Source organism: Cavia porcellus, unplaced genomic scaffold (genome assembly GCF_034190915.1).
Source record: "Cavia porcellus strain 051 isolate PalLab524CR breed Dunkin Hartley unplaced genomic scaffold, mCavPor4.1 scaffold_19, whole genome shotgun sequence".
NCBI lineage: Eukaryota > Metazoa > Chordata > Mammalia > Rodentia > Caviidae > Cavia > Cavia porcellus.
The window spans coordinates 46548208-46563055 of record NW_026947502.1 but is presented as its reverse complement, the minus strand read 5'-3'; the positions used below and the strand labels follow the sequence as shown (position 1 = coordinate 46563055).

General features: G+C 46.3%; 1 protein-coding gene and 1 non-coding gene across 3 annotated transcripts in view; both read right to left on the bottom strand.

Moving 5' to 3' along the window:
* Col22a1 (collagen type XXII alpha 1 chain) overlaps positions 1-14848 on the bottom strand; it is a 264966-nt gene that overhangs the window by 174622 nt on the left and 75496 nt on the right. For both annotated transcript variants that reach the window (XM_013156221.3, XM_023566502.2), the window contains exons 8-12: positions 10091-10171; positions 8867-8983; positions 5254-5298; positions 4109-4171; positions 930-968 (exon numbers count right to left, since the gene is read on the bottom strand). In XM_013156221.3, the coding sequence (XP_013011675.1) occupies positions 930-968; positions 4109-4171; positions 5254-5298; positions 8867-8983; positions 10091-10171 (345 nt within the window). The remainder of the gene's footprint in view (positions 1-929; positions 969-4108; positions 4172-5253; positions 5299-8866; positions 8984-10090; positions 10172-14848) is intronic.
* LOC111757834 (U6 spliceosomal RNA) lies at positions 3595-3701 on the bottom strand. The gene has a single exon (XR_002792100.1). It is a non-coding gene; the product is annotated as a U6 spliceosomal RNA (small nuclear RNA).

The window sequence follows — 14848 nt, the reverse complement described above, 5'->3', positions numbered from 1 at the left end:
GACACAGCCACTGCACGCTAATGACATCAGTGACATCCGTGTGCACCGAGAAGCTGAGTGGCTGCCGGTCTGGAGGTGGGAATATTTTTAAGTTTTTTTTTTTTTTTTTTTTTTTTTTCTTTTTCTTAAAGTGGCTTTCATGAGTGAAAAGTGGCCTTTCTTAGAGCGTCTCTGTGTTTTACCTTTCTCTTTAGAGGGTCGCTTCTTGAGAAGAACTCCCCACATTTCCCAGAATCCAGTGCACTTATGCACGTTACAATGATGAGAAAACACGCAATTGTCACACTCAGAACTGTTTAGTCCTCTGCCCACTCAGTCCTGCTTCCCCCACCAGTTCCATCTTCCCTTGTACTCTGACTTCCCCCAATTCCTCCTTGAAGATCGGCCTAACACTTGCTGCCTCAGGGTCCTCCACATGCCAATCACAGAAACCCTTTCAGTGGCTCTCACTGAAACACGTGAAACCTAAGTACTTTTTTAGTTTCCTGTCAGGTGGTCCTCAAGCCACGTCTCCATCACTATTTCCCACCTGCACGGAATGCTATTAAGTGCTCTGACCTCTAACCATGGTGAATGGTCCACCCCAAACCCAGTATTCACCACACCTTTCTTCCCCCATGGGAGGCTCCTAAAGTGCCATTCCCTAGGTGCAACTCAAGTGCCAATCTCTCCAGCACACATGCGATAACCTCCCAAACTGGTGGATCATGCTCCTTGCCTCTCCCAAACACTGCTTCCTATCTTCGCCTTTGCTTCCTCTCCAGCACTATACATGCTTCAGTCACTGAGTGTGGGAAGACACACACTGGGACCAGGGGACCTCCTCTCTCCACACGCATGTGACAGTTAGCAAGATAGCAGCGCACACCTCTCACAAACTGATGTCCCCGTCCCGTCCCTTGCAAGAGCACAGTAAAGGAGGTGCTTACCTTCTCACCCTTCCCTCCTTGGGCAAAAGACCCTCTGCCCTGAGTAAAGGAAAATAGAAAACAAAGGGTTAAGATGGAGCATCTCCAGGGCATGATGTCACCCTGCATCCCAAATCACACTGCTTCTCTACTCAAGTGCTCTACTCAAGTGCTCCAAAAGACATCACTGTTATTTACCAAATGTGGCTCCTCATGAGTGTTATTTCATTTAATGTTTCCAATATTTCAATATTATAGTTACTGTTCTTTGTTTTCATAACATCTTTATTGGGATATAATTTGTAAACCTAAAGTGTCTAGTTCATAATTTTATTTATAATACATTTATAGCTTCATAACAATCATCAAAATCAACTTTAAAACACTTTTATCACATCAAAACAACCTCCTCCCCATTCACAGTCTCCAGCACTCCTCTGCTCCCAGCCCTATCCAACAGTAACTGCTTTCTGTTCTCACCCAGACCTTTGCTGTTAATGGAAGCATTGGATAAGTGCAGTTTATGACAGGCTTCCTTCACTTAGCAAAGTCTTTTCAAGTGTGCACCATGTAGCAAAATTTCTTTCTGCTGCAGACTGAACTGATGATGTATGGATACAGCACGTTGCATTTACCCATTGTCAAGGAGCTAGATACTGGCTTGTTCCTACTTTGGAATATCAGAAATAGTACTGCTATGTACATTTGTGTATAATGTTCATTTTGTGTGACCCTGTGCATGCATTTTGGGAGTATATCCCTAGGAGTGCAATTAAATTGCTAGGCCATGCATAATGTCACAGTCCAACTTTTTAGACCTGCAAGACTGCCTCATCCCCTACCTGCATCTCCCCACACCAACAGTGTATGGTGGTTCCTACTTCTCTGTTTGCCAAGTGGTCCCATCCTTTATGGAAGGCAAGGAGTCAAAATTTCTGGTCATCATTACTGAGACACACATTTCAGCCATGGATTCTGTCAGTTATGTGTCAGCATTTGGGGTCTGCTGGCATGTGATTATATATTTATCAGTTACATATTCTTAAAGGTTTGATCATTTTATCATTATAAGTTGTCCCTCTATCTTTTTCATTTATAATCTCTTTTGCATGATATTAATTTTGAAATTACATTTTCCAACGTTATTGTGACTATATTTTTTTTCCTAGTACTGCAGATGGAACCCAAAGCATTATATATGCTTGGCAAGGTCTCTACAACTGCACTACGTCTCTGGTCTCCTATTTCTAGCTCTGAATGTAAAGTATATCTCCTTCAGACAAGACATAAGTTCGGTCTTAGTTTCATATTCTGTCTGAAAATCTGTTTCTTTTGTTGTTATTGTTATCGCTCTATTTAATGCATTCATACAAAATATTATTGATATAATAATATATTTCACTTTTTTATTTCCTATGTTTCTTGTTTCCTTGTTTGCTCTTTACTTCTATCTACTACTGTCTTTTGGATGAAGCAAGTATTTCCTGGTGTAACATTTTCACTTTCTCAATGATATTCTCACTACATAATTTAAGGTAATTTATCCTATAATTTATCTTAGAAATTTCTCTAGGAATTATATACATTTTATCTCATCAGTGTCTACTTGATTTATTAAAAACACACTTTCAGTGTAATACACACACATGCTCCTTCTTGGCTCTGCGGCCTCCTGCTGCTTGGGGAGTTATTACTGCCCCACATGGTGCATGCATATTTGTTAAACACCCATCAATACACTGTCACAATTCTTAGTTTGAACATGGCCTCTTACTGCTTTCTGCTTCAGTATCACCAGTGACTTACCAGTTACTAACCTTATGGAGTTTCCTTGTTCATTGAATCATTTTTCTCTTCCTGTTTTTTATTTGCCTTTCAATGTTTTTATCAGGATTTTTCTAAGTGCGTGTCAGAGTGTATATCTTTTGTCCTGTAAGGAGTCTGTTGGACAGCTGGAATGTGTGAATTACCACTTTTCCCAAATAGATGGTGCCTTCAGCCATCTTTGCAAGCTTCTTTGCTTCTTCCATTCCTCTCCCCTGAATCCCGTAAAGAGCAGACTGCACTCCATCATGTCACACTTCTACGATGCTGTTCGAATTCCATTTTCCCTTCTATACTTCCCAGGATATGGTCCCTACTGACTAGCTTCAGGAACGATGATTATTTCTTCTGTCAACCTATTGTAGAACCTCTCTAGAAATTCAAAATTTTAATTATTCTAGTTTTAAACTGCAGAGTTTCCATTTATGCTCTATCCTTTTATTAATTGTACATATGTATATTGCCACACCTTTCTGTGCTTCTTTAAGAACTGCTCCCTTTCATTTTTTGAATGTAATTACATTGCATTTTATAAACAAAGTGGCTGTTATTCTCTCCTTTTGCTAGTGGAGTACATGAGGGAAGTGCTTCAGAAAGGCTAAGAGACTTGACAAAGGTCACACAGTCAATAGAAGCTGTTGCCAATGACAGTAACCAAGGTCCACCTGACAGCAACCTTGTGTTACTGACACTGCAGAGTGTTGTGCTGAGAAGTGTGTGTTCCACCATGCAGGTGATCTTCACAGCAGTAAGGGACATTAATGCCTGTCACTGTCCCAAGCTGTTTGCATGTATTCACTCATCTACTCTCCATAATACTACTAGACAAATTGTTTTATTTTATGTTTTATTTCTTTATTTTTCAAATATGGAATGCTTCATGAATTTCCATATCATCCTTACACAGGGGCCATGCTAACCTTCTCTGTATTGTTCCAATTTTAGTATATGTGCTGCCAAAGTGAGCATGAAGGTGTTAACAGAAAGATTATCTGTCTTATAGGAGCCAAATATCTCCCAAGCATTGAGTGCCCAGGGCCACACTGAAGAGAGACTTGTCCTAGATTTTTTCCTGACCTACTGTGAGGCAAGAAGGGGCATCAAGAGACAATAGGATCAATGGAGGGCAATCACCCTTGACATAGGAAAGAGCATGTGGAATTTGCAAAGTGAGAGAAGAAGCCACGAAATGACCAATTTGGGAAGTCACAATGGAAGCAGATTCTAGGAGGTGGGCAGCTAGGGATAAGAGAGGCCCTAGGTCCATATGCAGTAAGTGTCCTCTGCCCATAAAAAGGAAATGATCTTCAGCCCTTGGCACAAGAACTGAGTTTCCCACACCAGCCACGTGGTCTTGCCACTTAAAGATGACTCACCATGTCCCCTTTCTCTCCCTTGGGTCCAGGAGCACCCATTAACCCAGCAATTCCCATGTCTCCCTGTAGGGTCAAAACCAGAGACAAACATCAGGCTATGATCTTAAGCAGAATTCCTGTACTCACAGACTGCCCCACAACCAAGCTCATCCCTGTTTCCTAGTAGTAGCTGATGTCATCTTTGCCAAGTGCATATGGAGGCCATGGGGTCTACCCCTGGATGAAGAGGACTAGCCAAATCACCCTTCGTGTCACTTGCACTTATTTATGTGTGTACCCCCAGACTCAGAGATTCAAGAACATCATCCTCCAGCCCTTGTGTCAACCTCAGTTCTTGGACATTAGCAGAAGTTCCTTACTGATAATGATGTGTGAATGAAATCAAAATTAGGAAAGGGAAAGGATGGGGTTGAAGGGGAAAGTGATTGATAGAGGAGGTGGGACAGAGAAGGGAGCAGGGAGGTGAGGGAGGGAAGGGACAAATAGCATCACTGAGAGGACTCTACATGGAGAGAGGGAAGGAAGGAGGAGCAGGGGAAGCAAAAGGCCCCACTGTCTCTGCCCCCACATTCGGCCACTTCAGATATCACACCAGGTAGAGTCTGTGCAAGAATGTAGAAATTTCTCTCCCAGTGATATCAGATGGCTGGCACCACTGAGATTTCAATTTTCTGAGATCAGAACAGTGATGGGATAAGATGGGAGCCTGGGGAATGAGGGAATGAAAGGGCTGCTCTTGATCTCAGGATGAAGGGCCCAAAAGGGAGTGCCTAGCTCTGTCTAATTAGTAATTTCTCAAATTTTGTGTAGAAAAGTTTCGTGCAATTTAAAGAAATGTTCAATGTGGAATTCTGGAAAGTTTCTGAAATACATTAACTTGCAAGGCTGATGCAAAATAAGGTGAGTTTGGAGGGCTAAATTTGAGGCAAACAAACTCTGAGCCTGGGGGCCAGAAAACTTACCCTTTTTCTGCCTCTATTTTTAGGCTGAGAAACAGAGTTCTGAGCTTCTCTTATCCTAGCAACTCAACCAGCTTCCAAGAAAAAGCTGGCAGGAAAGCCATCTAATCCACAATTGTCCTGACATGGAAAGCAAAGTGAGGCATGCTCAAGCTCCAGTAGTCACCTCTGCATGACAGTACTGACCTTCGGACCAGGGAGTCCCACGGGGCCATCAAAGCCCTTTTCACCCTGCAGGAAGAAAGACAAAAAGAAACACTAAGCCTCTGTTTCAACCATCTTCTCTCCTCTAAGAGCTGGTTTTCCACCTTCATGCTCAAAAGCTTGTCTTGGAGTAAGCTGAGAGCTCAGCAGGGAGTTAGACACAGAGCTTGCTGATGGCCAAGAGTCCAGTCTTGAAAGGCAAATCTACACAGAAATGGTGAACACAGCCTCCAGACACTCGATTGGAGGATGAAGGATGGGAGCAATACATAGGAGCAGAACGATAAATGCCATAAAACCTTATTGGTGCTTGGAAGTGAGAAAGTCCAGTACAGAAGCAGAAAGCAGGATGAGACAGGATGGTACCAGGGGTGGGGTTAGGGGTGGGAGGCACTGGTCAAGGAGCACAGGCTAGGGCTGGAGGCAGAAAGGATAAATATTTGAGGGGATGGTGTTAACCAGCTCTGCTCACTCATTCTTTGCTGTGCGCATACACCACAGCATCGGTTGGCATCTTTTAAACATGCATGACTCTAAATTCTCAGTATCAAAGATAAATAAAGGAATAACACCAACATGCTTTCCATAGGTTATTTTTTAGCCTGGATATGTCATCACTTCAATCAAAAATGAAATTATGTTGTCTGCTATTGGTTTGCATATCTATTATGTAATAAATACAAAGCACAACACCACTGTATGAAATTTCTAAATGTAAACTGTGTTCAATTTTGAAAATGGGCAGAAGATGTTGTTACTGGTTTTCCAAGTGGGTTCTGGAAGTTGTGGCAGCCTGTGAATATTGTCACAAATAGCAGGATTCCTGTAATTTTTTATGCATAAGTATCAGTGCATTAATGAAGAAAAGTGACCCTGCACCCAGTGACACATGTGTGCTCAGCACTAACAAGCTGCTCCAGACACCTGCAAATGAAGGTAATAATTCTGGGTGTATTTGGTCTACTCTGGCGTCCTCCAGAACACCTTGGACATCTGTGTTCACACTTACCACAGTATTTGGTCACAGAGACAAACACAGGAACTCGAAAAACATTGTGTTGATCTTCAATAATGGAAATGTTTGCAAATTGAATAGAAGATTTAAATTTCTGGGAAAAGGTCCGCCGTGGCTAAGGCTTTGTGGGAGAACTCTGACTCCAGAGTGCCAGGCTTTGGGTTTTACAGAAATGCAGATAAAAAGACAAAAGCCAGTTGCTTCACAAGGTAGTACTAAAATTCCCTCACTAGACCCTTCACAGGGGGAGGAAGGAACAAGGCTTCTCCCCTCCATCCTGTGCCCAGGAAGCACTGAGGCTGGCTTAGTGTTGAACTCCTGAGGTCAGGGGGGCCTCAGAGCACTCAGTCCCCCAGGCAGAGAGCAGACTGGGACTTCTGAGGGTCACGTCCTAACTCCTCAAGCCCCTGTCTCAGACTGAGGTGTGCAGCACATGCTTAATGTCTAGGTCAGAAACAGGGAATACTGGGCTCCTGGGCAATGGCACCCAGAGGATAAGACTGGTGGGGCTGACACTACAAATTCCGGTTGATAAGCTTGAGCAGCAGGGTCTTGCTCCTTCAGAGGAAGAAAGGATGTGTTGTTTCACCCCTCTGTGCATCCACCTGTCCACCCTTTTACACGCAAACCCACATTTCTGTCAACTCAGCCACTGCCTAAGTGTTTCCTTACATGTAATGATTCTGCCTCTGTCATCTGGAATTAGGGTTTTATGGAAACAAAAGCAAGGAGATATTTCAATCCAGTGTGTCACTGGTATGGCAGATGGAAGCTCAGAGTCAGGAAACAGCAAATACTGAATACATAATTATTCAGTAATTGGAGGGTAAATAGTAAAAGGCAGTAAAGAAGAGGAGAAGGGAAAGCAAGTAAAGAAATTACAGAAATAATATTGTGGTCAGCAAGACTGCTTGGCCCTGTTGTTGAAGAGCAGGCAACAGGAAGACAAAGAAACTGAAGTATAGGAAAAGAGGATTTCTACAGAAGGCACTGCCTAGGCAAAGGACAAGTTAGAAAAGCGATGGCCCCTCCAAGGAAGCAGAAGTCCTTTCTGGGCCTGGAGACCAACCAGAAAGGAGTCTGACCATTAGGCAGAGGTGAAACAGCAGAGAAGTGTCCTTATGCACCAAGATCAGGTAGAGGCTGGGATTTTGTGAGTTAGAGAGAAGATGAATGGGAAAGGTAAAAGGATGTCCCTCATGAGTAGCAGGAAGACCCCACTCATGGGTTTGGCTCTGGGCAGTGCTGCTCTGGCTACACCTTGCCTCTGTGTGCACTGACTGGTGATCCTGCCCATACCCTTACCCTTCTCATTTGCAGATCTAATAAAAAATAAGGATTCTGGAGGATTTCAGTTGAGACAGCCACTTCTGTGACGTCACTGGCATAGACTGAGGCTGCCTTGCAAGTGCTCTGGATTGGAGGTATTCAATTCCCACTGCCAGGCATGAATGTGCACTCACCCCAGCCTGCTCCACCCCTAATCCAGCCACCAGGCCAGAGGCTCTGAATTTCACCCTGGGCCCCAAAAATGGCCCAGCTTGGCACACAGCTAGGGCTGGCTTTTGGCCTGTCCTCTGGTAAATAGACCAGGATGGGAAAACTTTGGTTGATGGACAGCTCTTGAAGGGGATCTGTCTCCCCAAGATCTAGCTCTCTGGGTAGAAGGGAAATAAAAGAGGGAAAGTGTGGAAAGTAGCAGAATGAGAGTAGGAAAGAAAGAGGAGAATCTGTCTGCCAGAGCATCTTCCCAAAGAAAAAGTGTTACACCATATGGAAGTGTGTCCGCTCCAGTTACTATCATCCATCATCTTACCTCTTAGACCATATGACCCTAGCCCTGGCAGATGGGCTGCATTCCTCTTGCATATGGGCACTGACCATGAGATGCTGAGGGAGACAGGTGTGGCTGCATGCTGGAGATCAAGAGCTTGGGGACAGTGGTCCAAGAGAACTTCAAAGAACCCTTCCCCATACAATGCTACCTTTTGTCATCCTCATGCATATTGCTATGTTCCTTCTGCTCAAATGGTGAATAATCATTATTCATAATAAACAACCACTGGCTTAACATCAAACCAGTGGTAGCCTTGGGCACATGATGGGACTTTTAATCCTGTCTAATGGATGGCAGCAGTGGTGCTCTAAGAAATGTGTACATTTTAAAATTAGACACAAATACATAAAACACTACGATATGTAAATTTAGATTATGGAGTGTGGCTAATTAAGGCAACACTAGGAAGGGAACTGGGTTCCTCTCTGGAGGATGTCTCCAACTCCCCTTCATGGTCCTGTACTGATTCTTATTTACTATCCAAGCTAGTTTGATCTCATTGCATTTGAGTGCAGATAATAACAGGGAAGAGCCAGAAAAACCTCAGGACTACATCATTAACTTTGGAAAAAATGTTCATTAGTGCCAGGCATAAGCATCCCTCCTTTTGCTGTGCACAAAAATCAAGAAACAGGAGAACAAAAGAACCAGAACGGTGCTCTGAACTGACAGCCACCATGAGCCCAGGACATCCTGACCTGCAGACCAGGTACATGATGTGAAACGCCCACCTCAGACAGTACCTTTTCTCCAGGTGGGCAGGAGCAGTTGATGGTCTTCAAGAACCCAATCTGTTCACTGCCAGGGGTGATGGGCTGCAGGGGTGGGGGTGGAGGTTCTGTCACCACGGTCACCCGGCACTGGAAGGAAAGGAGGTAAGTCAGAATCGGGCTGCTCTCTCGCTCACCTCCATCACAAGAGGCAAGATCTCTGATGCCTCTAAGAAACTGGGCAGACCCCAAACCATAAAGACCTCTGAGCATACCAGGAAAGTGGACAGGTCATGTCTGAAAATGCACTTCTGATTCCCCAAAGAACTGGGGCCAGTAAGACTGGCCAGTTTGGCTTCAGTCTATACTGCCCAGCTCTTTAACCCCTTGAGCCTCAGAGTTTGTCTCTGTGGAGTGGAGACAAGGATGTTTTCTTCCTAAGTTCATAAGAATTTAATAAGACAGCATAGAAAATACTCCAACCTGGGTCTTGCATCTGGTACACACTTCTCTTCCCTCTCTCCTTGTATTCTCACATTGTCTACCATTCCCCCCTTTTTTTTCCTCTCTCCAAAACCAGGTCCATATGACACCAAATTCTTGGCATCAGCTGTGTACCTATATTCCCTAAGTGCTGAGATGGGAACAATTATCATGTGCTTATTGTGCCCAGGGACCTGGACCAGTCAAGCATCACACAGACTTCACTCATCATGTCAGAGAAGTGGGCTCAGTGGTAATGCTCACCTTGTAAGTGAGCTTTGGAATTTGGGTTTGGTGGAAAGTAAAAGAGAGGAAGGGCTGAAAGGAGATGGGTGAGGTACAGATGGGGTGAGACAGATCCTGTATGTAGTGGGCAGCATGTCCTGAACTAGCTGTCTTGCAGCCCAGCCTGGGCACTGCAGCCGCCCCCTCTTCCAGTACTGGCTGCATGGAGGACCAGTCCCTTCTTAGGGATGTCTACCAGCCTCAGCCTCTTGTGCTCCTGAAAGCTGAATCTTGTCTCATGACCCACAGCCTCCAGGTCTCTCTGACTGAGGCCCAGACATAGCAGGCCTCAGGGAGGACTTGCCTGCCTCAGCTCCCCCAGCCCAAGTCAGTGGAACCCAAGCACAACTACCAGACGGCCCTTTAAGCCACATACCAACAGCCAATGTCCCCAATCTTTGACTGCTTGTTCCTAAGCCCTGGACACTTTTTTCTCCTCTGCTGTCCATACAAACCCTTTTTACTCTCTCTGTGCCAGAGTCTACTCACTGGGCCAGATGGGATGTCACAACAAGTCTCCAGCTCTGCGTGTCTTGAGTCGCAGTAAATTACAATCCTCTGCAGGTCAAACTGGGAAGGAATATGGAGAGAAAGTATGAGCTTTAGGGACTTGGAAAAAGCCTCCAGTGTCAGAGTGTCAGAGGGGCCACCTACTTCCTCCTCAGAGTCCTCTCAGCCTTGCTCCCCTGCAGGATTTCATAGTATATCAACCCGCGACCTAAACAACCCCCCTCCTTGTGTGCAGAGGAGGCCTGGGCATTGGCTGAAGCCTCCGCATCCTTCCTCTCTACCTCAGCCACACACAGGGGCACATGCTCCTCCAGCTCCACTCCTGGCCTCTGATGGATCAGGGTATTAGTCAGTTTTTGCACCCAAGACACAATACCCAACACTCACAATTTAAAAGAGGACAGTTTTATTTGGCTCAGTTATCAGTGGGTTCAGTCCATGGTAAGCCAGCTCCAAGAAGGAAGCATCATGGTAGAAAGGCATGTCACAGGAAAGCTGCTTACCGGATTACAGCCAGGAAGCAGAGAGAATGGAGAACCCAAGGAGGTAGACACACCACCCAAAAGCATGCCTCAGTGACATATCTCTTCCAACAGCCCCCACCTCTGAACACAGGAGACTTTGGGGAGGTATTTTTAATCTGAAACCTAACAATCAGTTATCATAAAAGTAATGGGATGTGTCCCTTCCTCTTTGGAGAGCAGGTTATAGAAGGCCTGGTTTCTGTCTTGCTTGGTGTCCTTCCTTCCCCTCTCCCTCCTCCTTTTACTTTCTCATCGCTTTTCATGGGGACATCAGCTGTCCCATTTCAAATAGCTCCATAGACAGCCAGGTATTCAAATTACAGAGTAAATAGGGTATTGTAGTCAGAGTTTGCAAGAAAAACAATTTAACACATTATACATAATTTACTGAATTATTTTATAGTAATCACCCAAAGAGTAAAACATAAAAAGTGCAAGAAATCTGTCCACACATTAAAGACCCTAAAAGATCAAGCTGAGGGCTCAGATCCCATGGCAATGTCCTGAATGAGTCCTGCTGGAGACCTAGAGCCCATGACAATGTCTCATGCAAGTCTGTTTCACAAATCTGCACTAGGAAGGCCCAGTGGTTACAGTGGAAGCTATAAAGTCTACACCAGCGAGATGAAAGATCTGCATCAGCAGGCTGAGGGACCCAGGGACCCAGGAAGTGATGCACAAAGAAAGCACCAGAGCTCCCTCAAAAGTACCACAGCCATCCTCAGTGAGAATGAGGGCCCAAACTCCTCCAGCAACAAGAACAGCCAAATCAGTGCAACAAACTCCTCCAGGAGAACCAATGGCAACAGGAGAACCAACACCACCTCTTCCTCTCCAGTTCTCCTTTTTATGTTGGCAACAATCCTCAAGTGGGCCATCTACACCCAGAGCCATGCTGACTCAGTTGAGCTGAAATTACAAGTTGATGACCAGTTGTCTTTCACAAAGTCAACCGGTGAAGAGCAGAGCTCAGCCACACCACAAGGCCGCCAAAAGCCACCAGAGCTCAGGGGGGATGCTTCAGCTTCACTGAAGTGCCGAGATGACTGCAGCACTGGAAAAAACCTCATTGGTACCCTCCTGAGAGATCTGTGTGAACACCCAGCTAAGCGACCCACCACCCAACTCCTGAATCTATGAAATGATAAACACTTGTGGTTTCAATCCCCTTTTATTGGGGGTGGAGTGGGGTAATTTGTTATGCAGCCACAGTAACCAATACACCTCCAGCTACTGCTGACAGGAGTTCCTCAAGCTGTCTTCTCTGCTACATCGGCGCCCACAGCCATGTAAGTAGACTTCATGCCTGTGTGTCTATCTCATCTGGGACTCCCAATCCTCAAAAGCAGAGTGCACCACTGCCTTAAGCAGGTAGCTGAAGTTGGCAGCAGCGTGCTAAAGTGGGGCTGGCTGACTCAGGTGCTCGTGCTACTCCAGCTCACCTCCAGTCCACAATTAGTCTCCTTTCCTCACTGACCCAGACAGCACTGAGTGCCCCTTCCCATGTGCTCTGCTTTCATGCCCTTCCCTCTTCCCTGGCCCACTTCTCATCTCATCACCATCAGCAAAGCCTAAGGCCCTACCCCTCCAAAACCAGCACACACCTGCCAGCGCACGTCGTTGTGGGATTCTTCGTTCACTCTTTAGAATCTGTTTCCTCTGCAGGAGCATCCGCTCTGCAAGGACAAGGGCCCTGACACATGGTAGATGTGGCATAGGCACAGAATTAGTGGAAGAGTGAACTTCAACCCCATCGATATGAGTTGAATCACTGGAGGAGGGAACACAGCCTACGCTGGGCTGGAGTCCCTCAGCACAAGGAGAGGTGTGTGGTCACCTCCATGACCTCTGCCTCCTGCCTGAATAATGTGCCCCTTGAAGCATAGCTCCTCACCCCACTGCTTCTGTTTAGCAGAAACCATCATGATTCATTTGTCTTATTTCCTATAGAAACACTGGCCCAGAAACAGGAGAGAATGGCAGGATGCATGATCTTGTTTCTGAGCAAGTTTGATTTCTCCCTTAACAAGTATCCATTCACAGGGCTGGCCTGTCTGGCAAGATTGCAGGGACAGGGCCGGAAGAGCAGGGGACAGGGACTCAGACAAGGCAGACCACAGGCTGCCTGGGGCCAGGAAGGGGAATTTTTTATATTGCTTAAAGCCCACTCTCCCCTTGTATCCCAAATATCTCTCTGCTTTCTGAAACCCAGAGGTTCTAAATCCTGACAACCCTGTGCTGCCCACTCCTGCCTGAACACCCCCACAGTTATACAATGAGAATCTCAGGGCTGCACTCCTCCCTGGGTGGGCTCCCTAAGTCCAGTTTCCCTCCAGGCTCCACCTGCTGAGGGCTCAGTGGTCCTTGGCTGGCTGCTATGTGGAAATCAATGGTGGATGGCAGAGTCTGGAGCCTGGAACCCAGCTCAATGAAATGTCAGCAGATCCCCTGGACCTCATTTTCCCATTCTTTGAGATGGACTCCCAGGACTGTGGTGAGGACCAAAGAAAACAGGGCCCATAAGACACAGTGCCTACCCCACATGGAGTCCAGGAAGATGGCAACTCCAAACTGCATGGCTACAAACACCCCATCCAGGGCTATTGGAAGATTCATCATGGCACAGAGGATGCACTGACTCTCCCCCATGTATTTCCTTGATGGTTTTTCTAACATAGGAACACAGTGTGGAATGCTACGTGGGTGCAACCCTCCCACAGATGAGTGCCATAGGCTACTGGGATGCCCTGGTGTCTGGTTCCAAACAGGAATCATCACTGCCAATGAGCAAAACCTGAGTGACCTAAAAGAGACCCCTGACTCTACACACTGTTGGAACACTGAGCTCCACTACTGGTCTAGCACAAGGATCAAACTCAAGAGTCATGGAAGAAGATAGACCGAGCACCTCTAACCCAAGACAAAGCACTCAGACAGACTAGGAGCCACTTGCTAATTTTGCAACTCTGACCAAGTTACTTCATATCTCTGTGTTCAAATTTTCTTACTAAAAGGGGATCAATGACCTCCCCGAGCTGCAGTATGGAGGAAAGTAATGGACGCAAGAAAGCTACTTAGAATGCAGTGGGTCAGACACCATCAGGAGTGGTTGGACCATTGCTATGATCACAGGAAGTGCTGACTGTCAAGAGCCCATAGAAGTCTACATAGGCCACACAAAATTAAAGAGGAAGACAGACAAGAATTCTCCAGTACCCTGCCCCATCTAGGACTTTCTGGTTCTCTACCTAAAAATGGGATCATGGCTTTATGGCTTGATGGCATAACCAGGGTGAAACAGCAGCCCAGTGAGGTCCATGAGGCCAATCCCTGTTCACCAGGAAGGCTGTCTGGGTCTGTACTGCCCAGGGGGAGATTAGGGTGCAGGGTGAGATTAGGGTGAGGGCCAGAATGGAATGAATGCCTGAGAGTTAGAACACACCCACAAAGGAATCTCTCTGCTTCCTGAGACCCCACTCCCTGGAACTTGGATGGAAACAAGAGGTATGAGTGCATGGGAAGAGAAGGCAAGGGGGTCTCAGGGAAGAATAGGGAAGAAGCTTCCAAGTTCCAGGCCTCCCTAGAAAGTTTGGCGTCAAGTTTCCATGCCCCTCCAGCTCCCCAGCCTGGATGCCCAGCAGCTCCCTGGCTCTGCCTTCCTACAGCAGGGAGTCAACAGGACCACACTTATCTCAGCTGGTGTCCACCAGTCTCCTCCCTGCACATGACCCCGCCTGCACCCAGGCCTCCTCCATCCTGCCTGGCAGGACTGTGAGCCCTAACACCTCTTTCCTACCCACCATCCTCTCCTCCTGTTTCCCGACTCTGCACAACCCAATCTTCACTTTCCACGCTAGGCCCACTAATCCAGTCATGCTCACAGCTGACTCCCAAGCCTGTGCAGGCCAAGACCTGACCCACTTCCTGCCTCCTCACCCCATACTTATGCTCCCACTATCTCAAGATGCTGCTCGTGCCAAGCTGGTCTATTTCACCACTGCACAGAAACATCAAGCTCCTCCCACAGGGAGCATCCCAAGGGGCACCTCCTTGAGGAAGACCTTCTGCATGCCCTTGTCATCACCCCACACATACATACACCCTGCTCATCTAGGTTGGGTTCATCTCTTCTGGGCCTGGTAGCTGGTTTTCACTGTGAAGTTTATGAAACTAGAGTGGACAATCTCAGTGTGGATTTCTTCCACTACAAGAC